The 12,102-nt window shown below is 35.6% G+C and overlaps 1 protein-coding gene across 1 annotated transcript in view; it reads right to left on the bottom strand.

The window, feature by feature from the left end:
- GALNTL6 (polypeptide N-acetylgalactosaminyltransferase like 6) overlaps positions 1-11,764 on the bottom strand; it is a 1,524,971-nt gene extending 1,513,207 nt beyond the window's left edge. The window contains exon 1 of the mRNA XM_044680037.1: positions 11,627-11,764. Coding sequence (XP_044535972.1) covers positions 11,627-11,764 — 138 coding nt within the window. The remainder of the gene's footprint in view (positions 1-11,626) is intronic.
- Positions 11,765-12,102: the final 338 nt, after the last annotated feature.

Below are 12,102 nucleotides of genomic sequence, written 5' to 3' on the forward strand. Positions count from 1 at the left end.
CTGGTACTAGGAGAATAGGTAAAGTTATGAATAGAGCACTGGGCCTGAATTCAAGAAGTCCCAAGTTCAAATGTATTTTCAAATACATATTGTCTTGGTGACCCTTAGCCTAAGCAAAGCATTGTGGTGGATGGAGTTGATTGTCATGTCTATTGCTCAGATCATGCTATTTGATACCCACCAGAAGGGCATGAGCTTGATTGAAGGTGACTAGATGGGATAAGAGTTTGGGAAAATTAAAAGTGAGGAAATCCTGGGCCACAGAATGGTCTTGTAAAAATGGGACTCTGTTCAGAGGACCTCAAACCCAGAAAAGACAGATTAAATATGAAGCAGGCAGAGCTGAGTTTAACCCAAGAGCTCCAAGAATACATAGGAACTGAGGTGAGAGAAATCAAAGGGCAAACATAAGTGAGAGGAATTGATGAGGTATAGATTACTACCAGAAATCTTAAGGTTAGAATTGGTGAGCAGGAGGTAGACCGGGGTAGTAAATCACACAGGAGTGGAATGCCATATGGGCAAATGGTCTTAAGCAGTGGGATTTTTTATTTTTTAGTAATAGCTCTGCATAAGGACTGTTTTATTTTGTTCCTACAACTGAATATCCTGTATCACAAATCAGAGAACAAAAGAAGATTCTCCAGGCAACTCTTCCAGGTCTCTGACTTAAAAAGGATTATGAAGCCTGAAAATCAAGCATTTTCTTAGGACATTAGCACCCTTTAATTCCACTCTTACAATATCCTTCCCCTTTCTATTGCATTGTCAGTCTTCCAGTTCATGGTCTCATTATCTCTTGCTAGAAAGACTGCAAAACTTCTTGGCTTTCTGCTTCAGCCTCCCCCTCCACTCTAGCCAAAATACTAAATATTAGAATGAACTTTCTAATTCACAGTTCTGTTAATGCTACTGCTGTGCTCAAAGCTTTTCAGTGACTTGCCATTGCCTCTAAATTCCTTGGTCTTGAAATCAAGTCCCACCATGATCTAGCCCCACCTGTTCTACCTTGCCTCATCTCACAATGCTCCTTTATATGGCCAGTCATCCAACATCATTCACAATCTTTGAATACTTCACATACCTTCTTTCCTGACTCCAATACTTAATTCATGCTGTTCCTGTCTTTCCTTAAGCCCACAACTCTAACGGAACTCTAACCCTTCACTCAGAATAGAATTCCATCTTCATCTCGTAATCCTTGTCTGTCAAAATGCTATCCATTCCTCAAGCTTAAGATCAAATGCCAGCTCCTCCATGAACATTATCCTGAATCCCCTAGCCTGGAGTGATATCTCTGTCCTCTAAGCTCAAAACTCAAATGGCATTTGGCTAATACTTTTCTTTTGGTCCTAGTACATTCTGTCTTATATGAGAGCTATTTCTGTTCAATATACTTGCAGCAACATATCCATGTATGTACTCACAGGCAGATGCACACATATATACTTAATTACCCTTCAAATTTTCTATACCAAATAATTATACACACACACTTAGATATACCATGTGCACAAATATTTATTTGATCACTGAAGTTCCATAAATAGATAAATATTTAATTAATATTTGAGAATCTAATGTATAGAAAAAGACAGTGAAATCCTTAGAGTTGATCACATAACTATTAAATTAGAAGAATGATTTTAAAATGGCTTGGATCAAACTTAATAAAATGAAATATAATGAGGACAAAAATAAAGTCCTCCATTGAGTTAAAAAAAATTTGACTTCTGAATGTAGGAGTTGCAAGTATACCATAGGTTTTAAGAAATGAATGTGAGAATGTTATTGGGTTTCAATCTCAATATGTCAGCAATATGATATTATAGTTAAATAACAGCAGTAATTAACAAAATCTTCAGCTGCTTTAAGAAAGACATGATGTCCAGTAACAGGGATATGATGGTATCCCTGTATTCTTCCTTATTTAGATCTTTCTGGATATCACATTTGAAAGAATATATTGAAAACTGGTGGCCATTTGAGGGAGGGTACCTAGAAGAGTGAAAGACTTTAAAGTCATGCTAAATGTTGATTTGTAGAAGGAAACTGGGAGGTTTATCTTGGAGCAGAGAAGGCTTTGATAGGTAATTGATAGGGGCCTTTAAATTTTTGCAAGACTCTTATATGGAAGAGGGATCAGGCTGCCCTGCTTGGTCCCAGAGGACAGAAGCAGCAAAAACAAGTGGAAGGCTTAGAGAAGCAGATATAGCAAAGATTTATGTAAGACAAAACAAATAAGTACCTGCTGACAGTCACCCAAAACAAATGGACTGTCTTGAGCTTTTGAGACCATGTCTACCCTGATTCCTCAATTGAGACCTTTAATCAGACTATGTCAAAGGTCCCCTCTAACTTTATGATTCTACTTTTTTGCTGGGTGGGAATAGATGGTTCATTTTCACACCATAAAAATAAATAAGATGCAGGGCTAATGAGACTAGTTCTTTGGTGGAAGGGTGGTAATTTTGGTCACCAAACTAAGCATATTGGTGATAATAAGAAAGGAGAGGGCACAGAGTCTCTGGCAATGATGTTCGTTGTATTACTAAACATGTACTGTTAGATATATAAATTGTTGACTGGTAAATTGCTGTTGATATGGCAATATTTAAGAGCTTAAAATTATAAATAATAGGGGAAAGAATCTTGCATTTTTTGTCTGTCTAGACTCCAACTATTGCAGCTACTGTCCCCATGGACTTGAGTGCTTGAAATAAAGCCAAATACCAGGCTGCTCAGCAAGCACTGGGTCAACAACCCAACATCTAACAGCCAGGCATCACTATAATACTCAATAGTGGTGACAGCAGGGCGTATTGCATTAAAGTATCCCAGTGTGTTGCTCAATAGATACTCTGTTTTCCTGCCAGCCTAAATCCCTACAGTGGTTCCCATTTTCCTCTAGTAACTGTAAAGAGTTATAGAGAAAAAGAGAGTCTCTGCTTTGGTCCCAACCTCTTTCTACAACTGAATGATTACATTTAGAAAGGTGTTGGTGAATGTTTTAATTACCTTTTTTGACACACGATGATGTGAATTTAGTAGCACTAGTCAAATGGGAGAAAATGACAAAATGGTTGGTAGAACCAATAAAATAGGATGGGTTTTAAAGATTCCTTAAGTCATTTTCTTGGACTGAGCAACAACTTTAAAGCTGGCAAACTTTGTAAACCTGACAGTGTCAGTAGTGTTGGGAAAGAAGTCCATTGTTTTGTGTTTCCATGATGACAGAAGTAGCAGAAAACTCTGGCATCATTTCCCCTTCATTCATCACTAGTCCTGGGCATGCCTTGTTTTCTATTACCTTTCTCACAGAATCTTGTGGTTATGAGTTGAGCAGATGGCATGAAGATACACATGATATATAGCAAACAAGACCTGGACTTCTCTGTAAGTCCCTTATTCTCTGAAACACAGGGAAGAAATCTTCTGGGTATGGATATTCAGCACTTCAAAGAATTACACTTTCTTGGTGGAAAAGTTCTCTTTCCTGATGTAGATTCTAATGCTTCTGGGCTTAACAGATATTCTTGTAAGGTAAGCAGTGGCTGAAGAAATTCCCCACCCTGGAGTCAACCTTGTGATCATGTTGTCTAAGCCTAGTTCTTAGATCACAGGCACACTCTCTGTCTGTCATAATGTCTCTATGCCAGGTTTTTCTAACTTGGGAGAAACTGCCAGAGTTCACTCTGCTCGCATAGACTTCAATAATACAAGGTTACCCTCATAAGGAACTGTAGGAACAAGGTAGTGCATTGATCTATCTGTCTTTCTTCCTATTTATCTATCTAGCTATAGACAAATCTAACTAGCTAATATAGCCTGCCCAAATATGTGTGTGTTTGTATGTGTGTGAACATATGTAGATTAATATGACACACAGACAGATCAATTGATAGATATTGAGGTAAGATTTCGATCCGAGATTTCTTCATCAGTATAAAGAACTGCTGGTAAGGAAATCTGTTTCACTGATACAGATCATCAACTATCCTGAAATTTAATATTAGAGAGTTGCCTGGGGGACTGAGTGGTGAAGTTAATAACGAGGGTCATACCTCCATCATATGTCCAAAGTGGAAAGTGAATTCAGGTCTTCCTGAATCTAAGAGAGATTATCTGAGATCTGTCACATTTCTTCTCTATATAGTGGTGAATGTACGTACATTTTTGATGGCAATATCCATTTCTGTTTAATGAACACACTACTGAAACTTATTCATTTGAATTTATCTTTATTTTTCATGTGAATGTTACAGTTGGTTCATGAGATAGTATAAGAATTATTCACTGAGAAAGTAGTCAACAGGCATCAGAATAAGGACATTAAGGATGTCTTTATTTCACTGTGACTTGTTCTTACCTTTATGGAATAAAATCTTCAGAGGATTACATACTACCCAAATATGTTAAGCGTTTTCACACTTTCAACAAAATATATCTTTGTCAATATTTTCCTGTTCTCATACTTCAAAGATACATGTTCACAATTGCATATGAGATTCCAAGCAGAGGTAAAGGAAGGCAATATGACTTTTTATATATTGATATATGTATGTATTTATATGTAACATATAAGTACATATGTATATATAGTGCATCTCAGCAACGTTTCACCAATTATCACATCTAATCGCTCTTTCCAGAAAACGATTAGACCCACCCAGAACATCCTAGGAAAATTAGAGAGAGTGGAATCATCCTAGATCCTCTGCAATTCTAGGTACTAAGTCCTAGATGTAGTGACTAAGGAAAAAAAGGAGGGATGGTGAGAGGAAGATTGGCTTCTCAACATCAGCCTTGCTCTTCTGTCACCGTGGCAACAATATACCTTTCCCATTCCCTGCCTTCACAATGCCATCAGGTTAGATGCTAACCTTCTATGAATAAATTTTTCTTGGTTGGGTCGTTGGGAATTCCTACCTTTCCTCTGAATACTTCTTTGATCCCTGTCAAGGCTATTCCTGATGTTCATTTTAAACTGATGTCATCTGTTTATAACTGTTATAAAGGCAGGTACCATGACCACCATGTAGCACTCCCAAACTCCCCTAGTCCATTAGATTCTTTTTATTCTGGTCTTGACAGTAATAAATAATTCTTTCTAAAATCTCCTTCATCATCTCATCACTACATATGCTCTACATCTGTCCCCTTAGACCACCATGTGTCAAAGTCTCAATTTGATTTCCTTCTTAGAAATCAAAATGTGCTTAATGAAGCTGTGGAGATGAGAAGAATGTTCTCCAATCTGTGTCAGCCTTGAAGTAGGAGATTGTCTCCCATTTCCTAATTCCCTCAATGGGCAATGTAATGTTCCAATCACACAGCTCACAGCTAATAATTAAGGCACTTCCTACATTGGTGTGTGAGATATTATTGACAAATAAATCTGTCATCACTATAGAGACCTATTGTCGATTTTCCATACAATTAATGTTGGTTTTAAATTTTAAATATTGTCTGCTAACTTGGAATACAATAAAACAAATATAGAAACTCTCTTAACTGACATAGATGGGATCTCTTTCTTTAGTTAGACTGTAATAGTTGATACAAATGAGGAGAAAACATCACCTGCTGGCTAAGCCTCTGGTGGTTAGCCTCTTTAACTAAACCAGTTCTAAGATGCTAGATAGTCCTTTTCCATGCTTATTCTTGGAGGCTGCCCAGCTGGCAGGGCCTGCCAAATTTTATGGTCTTTTGGCATAGCCTTCAGGAGCTCAGGGTCACCTCCATTCAATAATGTGGCCCTGGAGTAAGACTTCATTGGAAGTATTTTATGTTGTAAAATATATTATGGCTAAACAAATGTTCCTTCTCACACATGGGCATCAAATAATCATCATAATAGTTAGCATTTATATAGTGCCTTATGGTCTGAAAATTGCCTTATAAATGCTATCTGATTTGATTCTCACAATACCCCTTTGGGGCAAATATTTTCATTATCTCCATTTCTCAAATGAGGAAACTGAGGATGAGAGAAGGTAAGTGACTTGTCCAGAGTTACACAACTAATAAGTATTTCAAAGGGGATTTGAACTCAGGTCTTCCTAACTCTAAGTCTGGCACTCTATCCAGGGTGCCACCGAGGTGTCATTACTAAGACATTGTCCTAGAAGTAGGAGGAGAGAAAATGAGAGAAAACTTTACCTAATTTTCTCCTATCCCTCTGGTCTACCAAAGACCACCATGATGCCTAATAACAGAATATTGTTATTCCAAGAACCAAAGAGGAATGTTAAAAGAGAGGAGGAAGGAGAAGCTAAAGCCCATATGCATACAGACTAGCCAGTTTTCTAAAAATTTCATGATAAAATCAGCCTAAACTGTGTGATAAAAGAACTTTTTTTAAACATAAGGGAAATTTTCCTTAAAATGCTATTTGTTATACACTAAAGTAGCTTGGGAAAAGAGGTGGGGAATCTCTTTTACTAGGTATTTTAAGAAAGATATTGACTACTCAGATGTCCTGAATGTAGTTTTAACTGAAGTTGAGGGAAGAAAGCAGATGGTCTCCAGTTGCATTCTATTCTTATTATGTTATGATCTCAAACATTTTATAAACCCTTCTCAGAAGGTGAATATGTTATCAGCCCCATTTTACAAATGAAGACACTTTAGTTCAGAGCAGTTAAAAGAATCTTCAAAATCCCAAAGTGGAGACTAGTGCCTACCTTAGAATATGTTTGGAAGATCTTTGGGGTCATGTCCATTCCTTTAATCATTAGAAGATACAGGCCAAACAAAATGCTAAGGCTCTATAGAACATGTTGAGGAGATCTGTTCCATTCAGTTCCACAAGGTAAGTCCAAATTCATTTAAGAACTGTCAAGTTCTACTTTTCTTGTCTATTTCCAGAAGTCACAAGAGTCTCTACTGAGAGCACAATAATCGGGACAACTCTGATCACTCTTTCTATGCTGTGTTTTGAGATGTTATAATAAAAATGAAAATAGAGCCCTTGTGTGCATTTGTGTATGTGTGATTTTGTTAGATGTGCATGAATAGACGAAACAGAAAGATGACTATTGAGCTACATAAGGCTGAAGTAGGGGTATCTAGGGAAGAGGAGGGAAAGGAATAGATATTTATATATCACCTACTATGTGCCTGACATTGTGCTAAACTCTTTAATCTTCTTTAGTCATCAAAACAACCTTGAGAGGAAGGTACTGACATTATCCTCATTTTACAGTTGAGGAAACTGAGGCAAAGAAAGGTCATGACTTGACCAAGGTCACACAGCCATTAAATATTTGAGACCAAACTTTAATTCAAGTCTTCCTGACTCGAAGCCCAGCACTCTGACCATTGAAGAACCTAGTATGTAGACTGAAGTATACTGGGACTATGGATATATTTCTAAGGGAATATCCAAATATAGCTCAAATATGAAGAGATCTGAAAATAAAAGGCTAAAGTAACAGGAAAACAAAAGAAAAAGAAAACTAAGGAAACAGAATTTCTATACCATTTAGATTTAATAGACTGACTTAAGTAAGAATCAGTCATATCCAAAACAATTATAGATGTTACATGTGCACTAGGTATCAGAGTAGGAATGTGGATTTGAACAGTCTCCAGTTCCAGAGTTCCTATGATTTCCTCCCTATTGTGTGGGACTTTCTTTTTAATACATTGTGTAAATATTTCTACAGCAAAATGAAGAAGCAACCTTTCCAAAACCCCTCCAAAGGAAGGAAAAAGAAAGCACCAGCCTTCCTATAAACACTATATGGCATTAGGTTAGACAATTTAATAGCCTATAAACAAAGACTGTAAAGTATACTCCATTAAACATATCTGTTTCTCTAAAACAATAAAAATGTACTCATATCAAACAAAAGATACATTTAGAAATAATAGCATGAAGTGGTCGGAGCATAATACTTCTGTTCTTATCTTGGTAAGAACTCACTAAGTTGAGCAGGACTTAGTCATTAGGGCTGCCTGATCAATTCCAGTGAGAATGCAATGAAAAGTATGATTTTATATGGATAGATCAGGGACTTCTTACCTTCTTGTACCCTTTCTTCAATCCCCAATTACAAAAGATTGGATCATATGAGATAATATGTGTTTAGCACTTTGCCAAGCCCTCAGCACCATATAAATGTTAGATTCTAGGACTGTACTATTGAGGTGAGGTATGTTTAAATGTGATGACCATATGATGTTGCATATTATTTTAAAATATCAAACTAGAATGAACATACTGGTAGACAACTCTGAGAACTGACAGAAGTGAAAAACAGAAACAATTCTTTGGGGAACACTCAAAAAAGCAAGGCGCAAGGATGCCCAGAAAATTAACATAACAGTAGCAAACTTCTATTTCCTGCTTTCCATTTCAAAATTGTTTATCCCCAACAACTGAATTCTTTGAAAAGTCTCAAGGCTTGCAGTATGTATAGAACATAGAAGATATGTAAGAAGTGCCCTAAATTTATATATGTACATATAAATTTACATATACACACATACACAAATACATACACACATACATGTGTGTACACACTCACATGTGCCTAGATAATTGTATGCATTTAGTGTGTTTATGTATGAACATAAAACACATATGTATATATGCATATAAGCACATGTATATTTGTGTCTAGAAGGTGGCTTCATGGTTTCAATTATTCTATTATGTTAGAACTATACCAATAAATATCTTTTCTCCTAACTGGCAGTTAGAGTGAGCCATTCAAGTTCATATAATAGTGGAGCTTTCGTAAGCTCTGTATCCACTCCACACATTAGAACCACTTTTCTACATGTTACTGATGATAAAAATAGAGTCCTCCACTGACCACGTGACTCACTTTGAATAGCTTCAATACTTATTGCTGTCAATGCCTCAATCAGCCCACGATCTTCAGTACTCTACAACTAGTGGTTAAATATAGTCAAAATGGTCTGTGGAACATTCAGCAATTACAGATGAGGATATCTTCTGTAAAACTGCTTTGCAAATTTTAAAATAAAGTTCAGAGAGAGTGTAATACACTAGCCCATAGTGATTCTATGCTGCTGAGAGAACAGTGTTTTTAACCTACTTTACATTACACCAAAATTGAACAGAGATCCAATGCCAAAATATATCATAAAAGTTAAATATTCTTAACTTGTTCCTCTAGAAGTCATGTTTAATCTGATCAATTAAAAGGATATTAAAGACAACTGTCATTCCAAACATATTCAATTTTTCTTAAATGCTTTAGTTTTTATCACTAATAATGTTAAGCATAGGATTTTAAAAGAATGTTAATACTCATTTATGTTTTCTTTCATGAGGTGGCTTTAACTTGACTTGAAGCTTCACTTACTTAGCTAAAGTCCAATAAGCATTTGACCCATTTATAGTAGTCTTATTTCTGAAAAAATATCACTTTTAAATCAAATTTTGAATCTTTCAAGTATATCCAGAACACACACACACACACACACACACACACACACACACACACACACACACACACACACAAATAAGTTACCATTCACCATGAACATAATAAAGCTTTTCTTATGCCCATAAAACCAAAGTTTCTCTTTTTTATGATTCTAATAGACTGATGTAAGGTCACTTGGACAGAACATAGGAAATAAGAAATCATGAGGTCAGTAGGAATTAAGGATTCTTCCATTTAAGAGAATAAGAAACCTCTCTCTTCTTAGTAACTTAAAAAAAATTAACTCCAATTTCTTCACCAAGCCTTATTTTGACTAGGGGAAGAATCAAATGGAAAGAGACCATCTCAATCTGAGTCATGTTAAAGACAAGTCATAGAGTTGAACTGCAACATTTTATTGCTTATTTCAGCTGTATAAAGTTTTATTTTTATTGTCTTAGCTGTCAAAAGAAAAATAGTTAACTTCCAAATTGAAAAGGTCTTGTTTGTATTATTAATTAATGTCTCATATATTACACCAGTTAGGTGTAAAACACCAGGTTTAGAGTTTATTCCTTTATCATAATTGTTATAATCAGATTATCCTTTTTTAGGTTTCATTTTTATATTAGCTTTGGATTATCAGTTTTAAAAATACTAGTTTGATGACTGTCAATCTTAATGAATTTATGTTTTGTAGGAAAGAGGAAAGAAGAGGATAAAGGACATTTTAAAATATCATTTCATTACTTTAATTCAAGTGGAGTAATGAAAAACTCTTCAATTCAAAGTTTTATCCTTACTAGAAAGGTCTATGCAGATGTATTTAGATGTAGATGTGGTCTCTATGTAGATGAAAATTATGGCTTATTGTTAGGGGAAAAAAAGTATTCTGGACCTTTTCTCAAAACTCCAATTCATTCAAAGTTAAGGACTAATTTGAACTTTAGAAACTAGCTCCTACTCCAAATTGTGAAAACAGATTACTCTTGAATATTTCACTACTAACCAACATGTAATATGCTGTCCAAACATTGAACATCAAAGCAAATATTTGATTATCATTAATATATATGGATATTTTATTGAGACAAACTGCTTAAATATTTTCTAAATGTAGAAAGCATATTATTTATACAGGTGATAACCCTTAAAATTAAAAGATTAATAAATCAAAATAATGTATAAGACCGATAAATTTATCTATATATATGTGGTATAAGTTGTAAATAACTTCAAAGATACAATAAATTAAAATTATTTTATGGTTTATTTTATTCAGAAATTAACCAATCAGTAATTCAATTATAAAACCTTTTCTAAGGAAACTACAACACCTTACTATATTTTATTACCAGAGAATATTGATATATAGGTTTCCATGCTAAACTGAGTTGATTTTAATATGTCTGATTGTAGCTCTATGTCTATATGCCTATGAATGTATAATGAGTTGCATAATTAGCCAGAAGAAAAAATGCATTATGTTAGCTGAAGTTAATCATATGAAGGGAATTGTTAGTTGCCCACACCTGGTACTACCAGACTGTAAACTCAAAGAACAGACTTAACCACTATACTTGTGTACAAAAGCATGCCACCTTAGCAACAGTAAGATGAAAGGGACTCAGTTCTCTAAGTTTTCACTAGGAGAAAGGCAGTTGCTAAGCAATAATAATAATAATATAAGAATAATAATGTACACAGCATTGTGATCTTTAAGAATTACCAAAGTACTACTAATACATAAGCAGCACAGCATTAATTGTCCTTTCCATCATTATGAGAGAAATATGCCTCCACTGACTTTCCTCCCTCCCTCAATCCCTCCCTCTAACTACACAATTTCTTTCAGTCTCTCAAGATGCTTTTGTCTGTCACTGTTCATACCTCAAAATCAGCACAAATACTGCTAATCATAGAACTATTTTTGCCACTTCTCTCCTTTTATTCATCATTTGAATTTTATTCAGGTATGTTTATTTCAAAGACAAGTTGTTTATTTCTTGGGACAATCTCTTATAAGTTCTGCAATCACAAACCCTCCAACTCAATCCAAAGGAAGCAAAAAAGTCCTATACAGAAATCTATTTTACATGCAACATGTATTTTTGATCACCTAAAGACATCCCAGATATGTCTTTTTCCCCTCATGGTTTCTTGCCTCACCAATCCAAGCTTTTCTTCTGCTTCATCCTCCCCCAACCCCTCCCGTTACTTACCTGCTGCTCTCCAGGTTCCGTGGATTTCATCAGATGCTTATCCTTATACAGAGACCAGAGACCAATATTGGGCAGGAAAATTAAAGCAACCATAAACAATAAAGTCATTTGCAGAAATCGTTTCTGTTTCCTCTTCATGGCAAATGACAAAAACGCCAGTATGGAAGGCTGGAGGAAAGTGCAGGATCCCTGGCGGTTCCCGGTGAGCCAAGCCAATGTCCTTTCCTCTCCTCTGCGATTAACCCCCAAGATTGAGACGAGTGGTTAGAAACTTTTGTTGCAGGCTCAGCACCAATACACACCCCTCAGAGGGAGCTGGCAATCTGCAGAACAAACGCACAGTCACTTTTCCCCCCCTCAGGAGAAAAACAAAAATCAAAACAAAACCCCAAACAACAACAACAACAAAAAAACTATGACGAGTGAATTATCTATTGGCTCAGAAATGAATGGTTTTACTGAGGAAATCATTGAAG

The sequence above is a fragment of the Gracilinanus agilis genome, chromosome 6 (assembly GCF_016433145.1).
Source record: "Gracilinanus agilis isolate LMUSP501 chromosome 6, AgileGrace, whole genome shotgun sequence".
In the NCBI taxonomy this organism is placed as follows: Eukaryota; Metazoa; Chordata; class Mammalia; order Didelphimorphia; family Didelphidae; genus Gracilinanus; species Gracilinanus agilis.